At 38.1% G+C, this 16,138-nt stretch overlaps 1 protein-coding gene across 3 annotated transcripts in view; it reads right to left on the reverse strand.

The window, feature by feature from the left end:
* LOC124171827 (protein MON2 homolog) overlaps positions 1-16,138 on the reverse strand; it is a 65,642-nt gene that overhangs the window by 40,196 nt on the left and 9,308 nt on the right. For all 3 annotated transcript variants that reach the window (XM_046551176.1, XM_046551175.1, XM_046551177.1), the window contains 8 exons: positions 15,915-16,065; positions 14,331-14,582; positions 9,030-9,214; positions 8,817-8,942; positions 6,956-7,083; positions 5,633-5,875; positions 4,915-5,127; positions 2,724-2,899 (listed from right to left, as the gene is read on the reverse strand). In XM_046551176.1, the coding sequence (XP_046407132.1) occupies positions 2,724-2,899; positions 4,915-5,127; positions 5,633-5,875; positions 6,956-7,083; positions 8,817-8,942; positions 9,030-9,214; positions 14,331-14,582; positions 15,915-16,065 (1,474 nt within the window). The remainder of the gene's footprint in view (positions 1-2,723; positions 2,900-4,914; positions 5,128-5,632; positions 5,876-6,955; positions 7,084-8,816; positions 8,943-9,029; positions 9,215-14,330; positions 14,583-15,914; positions 16,066-16,138) is intronic.

A 16,138-nucleotide genomic window follows, 5' to 3' on the forward strand; every position in this document is an offset into this window, starting at 1 on the left:
ATTTCGCGCGAGAAAAAAGGCGAAGTGGCAGGCGTTACAGGTTGTTTGTTTCGTGGGCGGTAATACGGTCAGTCTATTCAAAGTGTAAAACGGTGCGTATATTGTTAATTGCGATTACGGTTTTGGCAAATTTTAGCATCAGAGACATTTCCACGACAATGTCCAAGAAAACAATGTTCACAATAATTTTGGTTCCTGTTACTGCGACGATGTTTCAGCGATGATGATGCCCAGGCGACGCCCGCCCGCCTCAATTCGCAATTAAAACCATCTCTTCGATTTCATAATCCCAGTTTGCCCGCCCTCGCTCATTTGCACCATTTTGATTTCGCTCCTGACCGGTCCGAAAAGAAATTCTCGTAGCGAGGGTAGGGCCTATGAACCGGAGCACCGGATCCCCGGTCTGTAGCGTATGGTAGCATTCATTGGACCGCACTATAGCGAAGCCGAAAAGCAAATGCGGGAAGATACAAAAATGGAGAAGGATTTATGTCACTGCTGCTATTGTCGTCGATGAAGACAGGAACTCGTATTTATGCCATAGTTTGGTATTCCCATCGTAAAGAATGCCCCAGATATGATACGCTAAAAATTTTTCGCATAGGAATTCTAAGGTCTAGGAACCGATATTCAATTTTTACATTGTTTTTATGGGATATTATGCTTCGATTAACGTCATTTCGTTTATCGTCACATTTTTCAGGAACGGTAGATGACGTTAAACGAGGACTCACTGTACATTGCAATGGAATGACCCGTTACTTCAATACACTATTTCAAACTCAGGTATCAATACCTCTGACAAGGACAAAGGTACTAAAATTAAATTCATGACATTGTCCAAAATCAAAGTTGAAGATCGCTTACATGAATAAAATACTTCATTCTGAGAGAGAAAGTTGAAGACATTATAACCAATATTTCAACAGGAATTTTATGTACTGGACCATGAACCTTTAAGATTGATATACAGTGGAACTTGGTTAGTACGTTCCTCCTTAGTACGTTTTCCTCCTTAGTACGGCGATTTTCCTCGGTCCCGGTACCAACCGAACAAAATACAGGTAAAAGAATTTGGTTAGTACGTTTGAAAAAATTGCGCTTTCCTGGTTAGTACGCTCAATTGCTTGCCGTGACGCAACCCGCAATTCGTTCTCTAGTGTCTTCTTAAGGGTCGCAAACGTCTGAATTCATGATTTAATTTATTATTATTAGCCATTAACATTCTTCCATTCATTCCACATCTCTTTCTTCTACCGTAATTTATCCAAATGCATTTCTAAATTCTTGTGACGTGATGAAAAATAAAATGCGGCCATTTTTTGGGAATGTCTGACTATGAAAAACTACAGCCAATAAGAAGCCCCAATTTTCCCCACCCCGAGCTCCTCACCTTCTGTTGCCTTTGGAGCCTGGGAGTGCCCACTGCTGCGCACAAAGTTCGTGAGTGGGCAATTGTTGCTATTGCACGAGTTATCATGATGAAGAAATGAGTCTTAACGGTATTAGACAATTCCCACATTATCTAAAACAGTACTGCTCCATAAACTCGACGTCGTGCGTATTTACTTGACTACTGTTGCGGGAGCAGACGATCCTCTGGATCTCCACGCGAAGCTTAGCTTAAAAATACTTGATCTCGGGAACGAAAGCAGACGACATTAGACAAATTTTGAAAGTAAATTTCAACTGTTTAATATAAAATTTTCTTGTAATTACGTTGTAATCTAATAATCTTGCGTGCCATCAGTTGATATATCGATCGATTTTACAATCGAAATGGTATCGTTCCAGAAGCGAATGTCTACGGCTGTTGCCGTAATTTGAAAGTCAATATAATTTTGCCCAATTTTTATGATGTTTAAAAAACCAGTTGACTTACTCCGGGTTGTTGTTATATTCTCCGAGTACGCTGTGAGAAAGAAAAATGACTTGTCTGAGCTTCACTCGTCCTCGTTCTGTAAATATATATAGGATAAATCACGGGAGATAGACGCCGTAATCATGAAATCCTCTCCGGGATGTCCATGAAAAATTGCGATTTTTATTCACATGGTATTGTTTTTCATGGTAGCGCTCATTTTCTTGATTTTAAATGTGAAAAGAGTTCAGGAAGGCGATCCTATGAGAACTACTGATAGTAATTGTAATTATGACGACTTTTTCACTGATTGCAATAACCCCGACTGCTATTATTTACTTTCCTCGTTAGTACGTTTTCCTGGTTAGTACGTTCATTTTTCGTGGTCCCTTCAGAAACGTACTAACCAAGTTCCACTGTAATTATAATACTTATGACTTAGCCAATGCTAGTTTTCACACAATAGACTCCAAATTCACATCAATCCATTCCTTAGGACCATTATTTACTTGAATTCCATTTTTAAAGTTGACAACAAACTGGTATACCAAGCATAAATGTAAGCGATGCGCTGGAATTTAAGGATTTAAAATGTCACAGATTTTATAACATTACACATGATTTCTTACATTTTCTGGCTACGCAAGAATCTTTTTAAATTAACAGTAAGCACATTAAAACATGAATCTATTCAATATATCTATTCTATTCTTTATAATCAATCTGTGATGTTTTATGATTAACTAAATCAAGGGGAGAAAATTTGCAGAACAACTCAGTGATAAAGAAAGAAGTTGAGGATGTAAGAGTGAGCCTGAAGGACAACATACTGGATGTGTTTCAGGCTAAATTAGTTTCTCACCCATGATGATCCGAAACAGCTCCAATTATCCCCAGAACTATTGGCCACCCATGAGACAAGGTTTCACCTGCCCCATGAAGCACTTGTAGAACACATTCCAGCTGACGCTGCCTCACATCACCATGGGGCACTGTTGAAAGTTCTGACAAGGGGCCAAGTAACAGCGTCTGAAGTTTCTGCGAGGAGGGTAAAAGGAAGGTTTTTAAATAAAATTCAGTCATTCGAGTACAATTTTCAATGAATATTAATACTTAAATCCATTATACAACAAATGCTCAATCACACGTTGCCATAAGCAACAATACAAATACAGCAAACTCCCAATTATCAGGACTAATGATGGGGAGAGTAAGGATGGCAAGTGAAACTAAACGAAAATGTTTTGATTCGACCTGGAGAGAAACAAAAATACGAGGCCTAGGTTTGGTTTTGTTCCCGCACAAAATTAGAATCACAGAGATTACTTTCGACACAGGACCTCACTTTACTCCCAGGAACAGAACTAAATTAATTGAAACTCCACTGCCCATAGTTACTGTATATGTCTGAATATAGTCCCCCCTTTTTTCCAAAAATGCCTGTGGTAAAAGTAAAGGGGGGGACAATATTCAAATGCATTTTTTTAACTTTTCCCGAAACTGAAGCCTCAAAACTATAGGGGAGGACTATATTCAGAGGGGGACTATATTCGGAGAAATACGGTATGTTTCCATCCTAGAAGTTGAGTGAAGGGGGATAAGAGGGAATAGTTTCAACCTATTACATTTGACATTCGTGTAGAGAGGTTAAAACATTGAGATTAAAAATCAAATGGCCAGTTTGCATTCACTGTTCTCCTCCTAATGGTAAAACTATAAGTGCCCCATGCATCTAATGGCAGTAGGCCGAACTTCTAATTCATTCGCCCATACTTCGTACATCCGTACTCGGTGTGTGGATCGAAACTTAACTGCTTGAAGGTGAAGCATGTGGTCCCTTTGGAGCAAAAAATTATCTGTTTCATTTGGTTCCAGAGTTTTAGTTTAGTTTCAACCCAAAGTAATTTTGACTCCGATTTTGTTTCGACCCTGAGTTTAGCTTCCTGGGTTTAATTCTTTTTCGTTCCGTTTATACATTTTGCACAATTACAACGGAACTGTTGAAATTTTACTGGGTTTGACTTTCGTTTAGTTTCAATTGCCATCCCTGGGGGAGAGGCGGCACGAATAATCGGAAAACATGAAATTTTCATTACATACATACTTCAAACGATCTATTATTATTTACGCACATTGCCTGATATTTTGGATTGCTTTCCAAAATCATTAAGAGTTTTCTTTTTCCAATCACGATCATTTTAGTGGCAATGACATGATTGTACTCGTATCCCTACTGCTACTTGTAATTACTGGTTTCCGAAAACCACGACCCATGGCTGCAATATTATCGATTCAGAAAAGTGGTTTGCACGAATGCTTCAAAACCACTATATGACGTTGACTACTACTCTGTCAGGCACATGCCGCGTAGTCACGTCTTGCATGAGTTGCATGGGATGCAGCTGCTGCAGGATGCAAATCTGTGATCACTGACCATCATCGTGCACTGCGATGTTTGGAAAAAAAGGAGCATGGAACTCCCATGAAGATAATGGGTGTGCGATCACGCCATTGCACCATAACGGTTATAGGAACAAGGACTTATGGCACATCGCCTACGCAGGTGGTTGGCTGGCTATGACTTAAACTATCTCTACTTTCACTTCCCCCACTGCCTTCACTTCTACTATTCCCTTCCTCTCCAGTTTGGCCTTGACTAGTCACGGCGTAAACATGCCTGAGTGCAACAAAATCTCTGTTTACCTTGGGCCGTATTCAACAGCATGCGAGGACACAGCAATAATTGCACATTTGAGATATGAAATATACAATTGAAGATCACAGACAACATATCTCTTGATTTATGATTGGTTCGCCATTGAAAAATCCTCTAAAATTAATCAAAAGTTTTTTCCCGTTGGTGATCCTCATCTGTAATGCTACAGCAGACGCCCAAGTAAACTTGAAACACTACTTGTCAAATTCCATTTCACCAAAATGTAGGGTAATAGTTCCTCATGCATCATGTGCCATACATCTGTACACCTAATTGTCATCATGCGCCACGAAAGCTTCGACCGAGAAACCCAGACAGGTTTAAGATGCCCCCTCACCTGGTTTTCTCTCAATGGTGGCTGGTATTTGTGCTGGAGTGCTGCCTTCACCAAGTAGGTGACGGCCTCCACACCCCATTCCCTCATCCGAATGTGTGGGTGCTGGCACACCTCAAGAAGGTGATTGGTTAGAGGGCGCCATAGCACTTCGACCCGAGGCAAATTAACCAATCCCGTCTCCAGTAACTTGGCAACAGCAAAGAGTGATGGTTCCTGAAGCAAAGGGTTTCTCATTGAGAATACAGAGGTGACAGTGAACGGGTTTTGGAACTGCAACTGCAATGCAGCAGGTCTACTAAAGTCAAAAAGTAAAATTCAAGCGAAATTCCGTGTACATGAATATTTTTTCCTTTAATCTTTTCCCAACTAACATGATAACTTATCATTCAATTATTTTTGCTATTATTTAAGCCAACAGTCTAAAATAATTTCATTTTTGTTCAGTTTACTACTCTTTTAAGACCTCAGCGTAGGTTTATAGATCAAAATGATTTGTAGATGTAGGTTTATACATAGACACATGACTCAAACTTAGGCTACAAAATTCTCATCAGTCAGCAATTGTATAATTTCTGCATTCCACATGAGTCATAAGGTATGCACGAAGCTGAAATTTGACTCCATTTGAATCAAACCCGATCACAAGCATGCTTTGTGCTACTGTTTTTCTTTCAATCAAGAAAAGAAAGACAAAAATGTTGATCGTACAGCAACATACCCTATTAGAATATGCAAGCTCCATGGCTTCATGTGATAGTTTACAAAGGGCATCTATCAAGTGATGCAGGGCGACATCATCCAAATATTGACTAGACTCAAAGAGGCGGCTCAGCATGGCAGAGAGGACAGGGAGATCGGCCATCACTGCAGTGGTAATCACAGCATTCGCATCGGCAGTCGTCCTCCCAGCTTTCAGACTCCCACCTGTCGATGGTTTGAGGCCCAATATCCACACAAGGTGCTAAAAGAGAGCAGATTGACACATTGAGGCAATGGAAAAAATGCAATTTAGTGGAACATATGAGGTGTAACTGCCAGTGGATTCCCAAAAATTAAATTTTAAGGTAAAATGTATTCTATCTATTCTCCCTTTGCTGTCTTAAATGATTACACGGTAATGACACAGGATTGGTTGAATACCCATAAAAAATTTCATTGAAAATGCTACGGCCAAGATCTTTACACCATGGATCAATGTAGTACTTTCCTGAAAAGGCGATTTCACACAATGAATGATCACGCCAACGATCTTCATGTGCATGATCGCTTGAAACGTCTGCTTAACAGGGTGAATGAATTTGGTGAATTTTTGGTGCAGAGAGATGCACAGTAGTGTGACAACCGAAAGGAAATAATGACTTTAGTAATATTTCTTACTACCGACAGATGTTTTGGAAATTGCAGATGACGGAATACTTTGTTTACAAGTGAGCTTGCATATAATTGTGTATTGCTTTGATCAAACTGGTGGGACATAACATATGAAGTTATGAGAGGGATTCAAACAGTAGGTAATGATAGCGGGAAACTAATTGTAAAAACTTCACTTTGTAAAAATATAGGATATGGAAGCATGTGCTCCAATCAGGATCAGTTTTTCAATAAAAATATGTAGGAACTGCAAAATAAATTCTAGGGACATAAAAACAGGCACCATTTGAAGCTATTTGGTAAAGGCTAAAACAGCTTAAAAATCTCAGAAAAATATGGCCAATTTCTTCAATAATGAAAGATACAGAGTCCGGCGTGATACGGTGGAAATCTTTGATATTCAGCATAGTAAAACCACTTGTCTGTTTCCACACACTTTTATTTAAACAACCATGGTTTTGGCAACTGGTGCCATAAATTGATAATGGCACCAGTTGCCGAAACCATGTTCGGTTTAAATAAAAGCGTGTGGAAACAGACAAGTGGTTTTACTAAGCTGAGTTCTTCAATAATGAGTTTTTACGCTCTTTGTATATCTAATCACCAATAAAACTGAAGCTCCTAAGCAAAATCAATTAAAGGCTACATTCAGGCTAATACCAAGGCACACCTGGAGAGTAGTAAGAACTAAATGCCAAGCTGATCCCAAGATGCTTCCATGACAATGGGCAAGGCTTAGCAAGGCACGCATACACTGGAGGTTTTTTGCAGTCAGCATAACAGGTCCCTGCTGGGCCCCTGAAAGAAGAAAATCAGGAGTACAGGTAAGTTCCATTGAAGTAGAACTTTTATAATGACATTTAAAACTTAATACAAGATATGAAATCTTGTTTCATGAATAACTTTAGCACGGGAGCGGAGAGTTTACACCCGCACCCCATCACGAAAATCAAGAGTAAAATGATGTCCTCTGTGGACTTCAAAACTATTTATAACCAGCAGGGAAGAAGGCCCTCGCTCCATACTCAGTGCGTTTATAGTTCTATGTGTCCCGGATTGTGCCTTGTGATATCATTCTGTATTGTACTCCATATTAAAGTTGAAAGTAGAGGAGAACAGTTCTGTCAAATCTCCGCCCTGACTTCCACAAGATTGTATGAGTGTACAAATTTTTTGCATGCACCTTCTTTCACGTCAATGATGCATTGACAAAGTACGATAAGTGCTTTTCATTTCTTTGCCACTACTAGGCATGTTTAAATTGGTCTAACATTTTTCTCTATCCCACTTGTGACCACAGCAACTTTTGCTTACAATATCTATTAACTGCCTCAACATTATTTTTGTGGTAAGATAATCCTTTTCAGTAAGATGTACATAATATTACTAGCATTAAAAAGACCATGCTGATTTTTCCACATCCTGTTTGCTGGGGTAAAAGGTAAGCTAACATGTGATGTCAAGCACAGAGCTGCGGCAGTACACGCCACAGTGATATTTCTTAACTTTAAACATTTGAACTTCCTTTATAATAGGGACAGAGATATAAAATCTGAAAATATCATAAATTCAGAGTTTTCTTCAAGCATTACCAAACCATGAGATTCAAAGTTGGCAGGCGACTAGTTTTTACCTAAGGAAATCCCAGATTTTTATGTCGTCCAATTTATTTATATTAACAAGTCATCTATTTGTGAATCAAAAAGTGAAACAGTTTTTATGGAGAAAAATGATCAAGATATTCACAGTGAGAAATAAGGCCTGAGCAAAGAATCAGTTCACAGAAATCGAGAGTTGAAGATAAAGCAAGAGAGTCACAAAAGTAGTGAAAAGTAACGGGAATATTATTTCAAACTTTCAATATAAATTTTATGTGAAGGACATTTTCTCCAGAAATTTAATTGCTATTTCACCATTGCAAGAATTTGCAATGCATTGCTAACTGCAACACATTCTTTTTTGCCTGCATATTTTGATTTTTCAGCAATGAATCAGGCACCTTATCACAATTAACTGGGGAAACGAATCTCCAAAAGATACTGTAGGGTCGACAAAATGTGGAATACACAATAACATCGACTACATTAGACATACGTACAATCGTGTGTACCAGAATTAACTTCCAACCTTAACTTAATTGCAACCAAAGCATCATTGGTTTTTCAGAAATGTCTTAGTTGTCAGGCTACTAGGAACAAAAGGGTAAAACATAGTAAAATTAGCATTTTTTTTAAACCCAACAGAGCTATAGCTTTCATGAAACTAACTTAGCTTGGCCCAATCAATTCTGAGCTAAACAAACATGCATGATACACAAATACACACTTGGATATGTAGCCTGTTGAACGAAAACCAAGCAACAATGACCTTACACATATAGAGTAAAATGCACACCAGGTTTTAACACATTGGAGCAAAGGAATGTCCTTACAATAATGCTACTATGCTACTGGTTTCCTATAGGGGATCTAAGGATCCATGCAGGCAATAGGAGCTAGGATTTTTACACTAAATTAAAAGAGAATACACACCAATAGGTAAGGAGGCAGTGGGTAATGGAGTCCCAACAGCTACAACCTGCTGTCGATAGTCATTATCTCCATAGGCACTAAGATTGTACTGAGATGTCATGTCCTGGCTATTGGTACGTGAATGCCCTGCAATGTTAGAAATGTACAAAAATAAGATGTTTGCCAAACGGGAAGCCCAACTTCAAAGACAATGGCATACATTGGAATACTTGCCTCTCGCTGAACCTGCCCCCTGAGGCACTGCATTCAACACAGTCAAAGCGTAATGCGGCGGGAGGGAGGCTTTACAAATGGCCGTTATAAATGCATCCCGCGGGATTTGTAACTCTAGACGACCACAAAGACTAGCAAATGTTTGGATGGCTTTTAACACATTTTCTGAAGCTGATTCATCCGTGCTGAAACAACACAAGTCACATATAAATAAGATAGGATAGGTGGAAAACTGATTTTTACCTCCTGAAGCTAATAATTCAAACTTTAAATGACTGAACCTACACAGAAATGCAATAGTATCATGGCAAGACCACGCACTGAGAGAGATTATTTAGTTAAATTTCATTGCCAAAACGTTCTATTAAAGACAAGGACTTCCTAGTAACTAATCCAGCACTACTGAATTGTGATCTACTTCCTGAATAACGATCATCACGGCCTATGTTTATTATTATACCATCAAAATTATGGGAGACAAATTAATTTTGGAAAGAAATACAATCAAGCTCCATGGAGAGCAGAGACATTATTAAACTCAATTCGCTGGGAAAAAACCTCAGTGAGATAAGAATTGAAGAAACCTCAACAAATAGATATGAAAAGATATATAACATGACCTCTTTTCGATCTAAATGCCTGCATTTATCTTTCAGTATTCAAATAAGGGTGTGTTCAACCTTATGCACTGATGTAATGATACAAGTATGTATTTGCAAATTCCTTCCATGAAAATTCAATCATCACTTTTTTTAAGAATGTTCCAAAACATTTTCTCCTAACTTTTACTATTTCTACTATAAATGTTGGCAGCAGTTAATATGTCATAAAAAGCAATAAAAGCATAACAAACTTGTGTAACTGGGCCTACTCAAAGTTTAAAATTAGCAACCAGTAAAATACTTCTCTACAGGGATTATTACAACCTGATAGAATAAAGATCCTACAAAAGAATTTTACCAACATAAATATGAACATGATGAAATAAAAGCTGTTTCCCAATAATACTGGACAATTCACTTTCAAATGCAGTCAACTACTGATCAATTTTAAATTCAACAAGTACATACATAAATACATAATGGAACCCAGGGTTAATATAACGCAATGGAATGTTATGGATAAGCATGCCTTACTTATTGGTGAGATGGATTTTAATTGGCTAAAACATTAGCATCTTATATTATAAAAATTTAATGGCATTTCAGAATACAGCAAAATACAGTTTGCGCTTTAGTAAGCAATTTTAAAAGAGCGTAAAAAAGTAGGTAACTGTAAACTGCGAGAAAAGACAGGAGTAACTTGCAATCAATAACATCCTCAAATAAGAACATATGTAATACATATGTACTTAAGTACCTGGAATGAAAAGAAGACTATAATGAAAGTAAAAAAATATATTCTAATGAAGAAAAAAATTTCATTATTAGTTTCTTCAGTACATTTACTCGCATGTTTCATCATTACATCACCATTAGAGGCTAAATCTCTGGCCACTAAACGATACCTGATCCTTTTCCATACTGTTTAATACCAAATGGACATGATATTAACACTATCGGCTGAATTTGCAGTCCATTCAACTGGGGGCTACAGATGATTTAAAAGACTTGACCCACAGTTATCAAAACATTGCCAATCAAAGGACATATTGGGCAATCACTCTCTCTTTCCCAGGCTAAAATTTTTTACGCTGACTAGTGACAGGTTTTGCAGCAGCTCATGCTTTGGAGTAGGATTTTCACATAAGCTACACCAGATAGAGAAAGAGACATCTGCCATGCTCCCATTTTCGCTCAATTCACAAGAATATTCTGAATAATATTCATGGTTACCACTGCGACAATTATCAGAAAAAATTGTTGAAATTGTAAGAATGCAAGCTCGGAATTAGAGTAGGGGCTACTTGGCCGTCTCACATCCATGCATTCTCGCATGTGTTCAAGCAATTCACCGCTTTACATAATGCAATTTTGATTGAGCCTTCGTATGTACATCAGATTGTGCAATGAAGTGCCTTGTGTAAAATGGCCTTTATATTTCTATTTATTACAATAGGCAAAGTCATTTTTGTAACACATAATTCGACTTCCATGTGCTGTAAAGAAAGGTGCAAATACTTAATAACCTACTTATAAAGAAGGCCAGGAAGGTCACTTGTAAACCTACAGTGGGGAATTCAGCTGAGGGGTGGAACACTCAAACAGCATACTTGTTACAACTTGTAATAAGAGGCCAAACTTATAGCTTACGAATGAAACTGAAAGTTTCAGGCGAGATGAGATGGAACCTATCCATCATGAATGAAAGAAATCTTGCATGTTCCACTGAAAAACTTCATTCACCACGTAATGCATTTTGAGGTTTTCACAACTTGAAAATGATGTGAAAATAAAACACTGAAACAAGTTAATTAGTGAATTAAGTTTTTCAGGGGAACTTGTAAGATCTCGTTCATAGAGCCTTTTACTACTAACGCTGGAGATATCTAGCAGTGCATTTCTTGACTAGGAAGATGATTGTCCGAAATATCCGGAGATTTTCATATGCTAACGAACAAATGCCTTAAATATTTGGCTGCATGCTCTCCCCTTTCTATGACAGTCATGGGTGTGCGAAGTCTTAGTTTCGGGACCCAACCCAACGGGGCTCAGGCCTTACCCCTCGAAATCAGGTAGCAGGCACCAGGATCCCTCATCTTATATTACCCCTCTTTGCAGTAAGGGACCAGTCATACAATGGCTTTTTCAGTCATTTTACAAAATAAATATCTATTCCTTTCACAAAAATATAAACAAAGAATTGAATTCTTTGTCTATCGAGCTGCATTTGCAATTTTTAAATGAAATTATAACATAAATATTAACTGATATCCTGATTTCAATTTAAATATTTCTACAAAAAGAAGAATCTTCTTACAGCTGAAAATACCAGCGTAGAAGTAAGGAAACAATTCATCAGATGCTACATATGGAGTATGTTTCTCTATGGAAGCGAGGCTTGGACGTTGACAGCAGCAGAGAAGTCAAGAGTGGAAGCATTCGAAATGTGGTGCTACCGAAGAATGATGAAGATAAAATGGATTGACCGTGTGAGTAACCAGGAAGTGCTAAGGAGAGTGGGAGAAAAGAGAAGCCTCCTAAAAACATTAAGCAGAAGAAGGGACAACTTAGTTGGCCACATTTTGAGGCACGATGGTCTGATGAAGACAATCGTTGAAGGACAAGTGGAAGGGAAAAAGGGCAAGGGACGGCCCCGAATGAGTTATATAGGACAGGTTATAAAGGATGTAAAAGAGAATAAATATGTAGCTATGAAGAGATTAGCGGATAGGAGAGAGAAATGGAGAGCTGCGTCAAAACAATCTTAGGATTGTTGACTAATGATGATGATGATTCTTTTGATTGACTTCCTATAAAGTTTATTTTCCTATGCTATCACCATAAAATAATATTTCCCTTCCTACTTTCACATCTGAGCTTTGGACCGGCGTTGGCAAAATTAACAATATTTTTTATTTTCTTTTCTTTCATTTTTTTTACATTTTGCTGTGGAGATGATATTTTTATTGTAAATCCACCATTCCATCACCCTCTAATAGCTTCAGCTCGCACAAAATATCTAAAAGCAAGGAACAACACAAATTCCCACGTCACATTTTTCACGCATATGTACATCTTGTTTTGCTACTTTTGCCATTCCTGTTGCAAAAAAACACACCTTCTTGCAGGTGCTGTTTCTTTCAAAGTCCCGGAAATAACTTCCAATGATAAATTTCTCTCTATGAGCCATTCCAGAGAAGCTCTACAGGAGTTCTATAAGCTGGTGGGACGCGTACTTTCCAAGCAATAACACAGTTGCCATAACTGTGATAGACAGTCTTTCTAGCACGGAAATTATTACCTTGACTAATGCATTTTGAAGAAATAGCTAATGAGGTTTGTCAAAGGGCTTGGAATCAATTGGATTGGATTGCCTTGCCTTGGATTTTTAGGAGCACATTTTCAGGATGGAAATGGTTGATGCATTAAATCCGTTAATATTGACGGTAGAGCTTCGTTCAATGAATTTGACAATGCTCAGAAAAAAATGAGTATTTCAATTTAGAGTCTGAAATTTATATGCATGCAAAAATTATTCATGTACCTAACACAAATAAACATATCATAAGTTGACTGTGAACCAATGCCATTGGTAGGGTTATAAACCCGGAAAGGAGGGAGCACAACAACCCTCAGAGTCCAATATAACGCAAATTATCCACAAGACTCTTCTTAATGAACGTCCTGCAAAACGTCTGATGCTGTAGATGTAGTGGTGATGTAAAAAAAATGCCATTTTACACTTCTGCAAGGCCCTCGCTATTATGTATTTTCAATGTCCCTGCAATGAGGATCATGTTTGCCTAGTCTTGGAATCATCCTCATATTTTCTGGCACGTCACTTATCTTTTATCTCAGTTCCATCTAGGATTTCCCTCTTCAAATTCAATGCCACAGCAGTGTTACCAACAAACATTTGATTTATTTTTGGAATGAGTCTCAGTCTGATATGTAGCATTAACACTTGACTAGTGTCACAAAAAGGGAGATCTTCTGACTAGGATGGTAATGCATAGTTACATTTAAGTATAGGTTAGTATGTGTAGGTTTTCTTGAACTCAGCATGTCCATGTCTCCAATTTGACTGCATTTGGAGCATTTCCTCCAGAAACAAGAGTGGCCTTGTAAAGCAATAGAACATTTGATGACTACATCACAACAGAATGGATATTAAAGAGAGGTGGCCAGCATCATATGAGAAGGCAAAACAGTTGTGTGACAAAATTTTTTGTGACCATAGCTACAAAGATGCTTACCAAAACATGAGGCATATCCCCTGTTTCTCTAGTCAGTGAGGAGCTAATAGTAACTCACACACACACAAACTAGCCATAAAAATAATTAAAATACTTTTTAGCACTATTTACGTCAAAAATGGAAGTATGGAACATAACTTTTAAAGATATTCAAACAGTACATTCCTGAAATCAATCTTACAGGTAAGTGTTGACATAAACGTAACGGCAAGACAACTGCATTCTTAGGGTATTTGTTAGCAGCAACTGCAAAACTCTGTTGGATAATTACTTACGTGTTAGGTAATACTAGCAAATACAGATCAGTACTGTTTTCCAAAGTAAAAATTACTCAACAAATTGAGATAGACATTTCTACGCAAAAACAGCCCAAAGTAATGAAAAAAACATACAAATTTACCTAAGCAATAAAATGTGAAACTGCTAGCCAGTGACAAGCTTACCTTGCATCAATAAGAGGGCTCAACGCAGCCAATAAACCACACCAACTGGAATTTATCAGTTGGCAGTGCAATTTGTTTTCCTCTTCTGTAGCAATGTATTCTATTTGCGTTGGCTGCCCCTCACTGTTTGGGACAACACATTCGATAGTAATCGATATGGATCTAATGATGTCCAGTAAACATGCATAGGCAATGGAAATTCCATATCCATCTGGAATACAGGGAGGCTCAATCTTATCCAGCATCTCAAGACTGAAAATAAAGACAAAATACCACCAATTGATGAAAGACTTCAGGTAATTTGGCCAAAAATTTGAGAAGACTTCAAAAGATTTGGCTTCCAAGAACAACACATTTGCTTGACACCATGATGACGCTCAAGCTTACTTATGGAAGCTACATGTTGACACTTTGGAAGCCTTTCTGATCTAGGGATGGCATTTAATTTTAACAACTAAACTCGTATGGGTACAAAGGCCTTTATGTTCATTGTTTAGGGTTGTGCAGTAAAATATGTTTCTTCATTAAAATGGCTTTTGCAGGCAAAAATTAATATCTGTTGTAAACATGAGCTATTGTAAAAAGTTATGGCCATAAAATAATTTTCAGAACATAAATTCTAGATTTCATAATAAAGTAGAATCTCGATACACATTCAGTGTGGAGAATGTAAATTGTAGTAGTCCTGTCCAAGCCCAGATACAGAGCATGTCAATTGACGTGAACTCGTCAATGAAAACTTGAGTTCAAAATACCTCATAATACATACCTACTTGGAATACACTAAATATCTATTTATAAGTCAAGGACTTCACCTATGTTTGCTACAAATCTAACTTCCCTTAATAAGTTTGTCTGGGGAAAAAATACACATCTTCAGAATTCTCAATCTAGGCAATAGGGATGTTTCCTTCATCAGAGAAAACAAAAGGCATTGATTGTGATTCGTTACCCACCATCAGTGCATTCATAATATACAAATCATCTGGTTTTAGAAGTCCCAGTTTAGACGAATGTTAATGGTCAATTTTAACCTCATTTGAAAAAGGCCAGATTGGCGCCCATGCGATGCCACTCCACGTGACGTCACAGGGACCTAATTTCTATGTGAGTAGATAGGAGTTTTACATCGTGTAAGATTACCAATGCATGCATGAGGCACAGAGCTCAGGGAAACATTTCTTAATATCACCTATTAAAATTGCCCTTGGTCGTAAAGTATCCTTCGTTTGATATGGTAATAATAATCCTTATTTAAGCCAAGCGCTACCTGCTATCTGGGTACTTTGCTACTTGCTAGCAGCCTGCATCGTAGTGGCGCTCTAAGCCTCGCTCCAAGGCCACCTCACACGGTGGCAGCGGGAACCAAAAATACGTCACACGGGCTTTCACCAGCATTCATACTTAGCTGTCGCATTTTTGTGTGCTTGAAAATTTTCACTTTTCATTTTATCGTGAAAAATAGATATCGTCATTTAAAAATCTAACAGCGTGAAATACGTACTCCAGGAGTAATAATCTTTCAACTTAGGCAATGAAAAATAATAGGAAACCACCCTATTCTTTTGAGTTTCCTGTACTTACTATGTTGCTTTTGCTTGGCCACAGGGAAGAGTGGCCACCAGCGGCAGCCAGACACCACGAGAAAAGAAGCCAGGTTGTGGAGAGACACCAGGGCCCACTGGCATGCCTGCCAAGAGCGCTGGAGGCTGTCCTTGGGCCACACTCGAAGAGCCTGCAATGCAAAACGCACCATTTTACAGCACTCAACTCCAGGAAAACACAATTCAATTAGCACATTCCACCAC

Source organism: Ischnura elegans, chromosome X, assembly GCF_921293095.1.
Source record: "Ischnura elegans chromosome X, ioIscEleg1.1, whole genome shotgun sequence".
Lineage (NCBI taxonomy): Eukaryota > Metazoa > Arthropoda > Insecta > Odonata > Coenagrionidae > Ischnura > Ischnura elegans.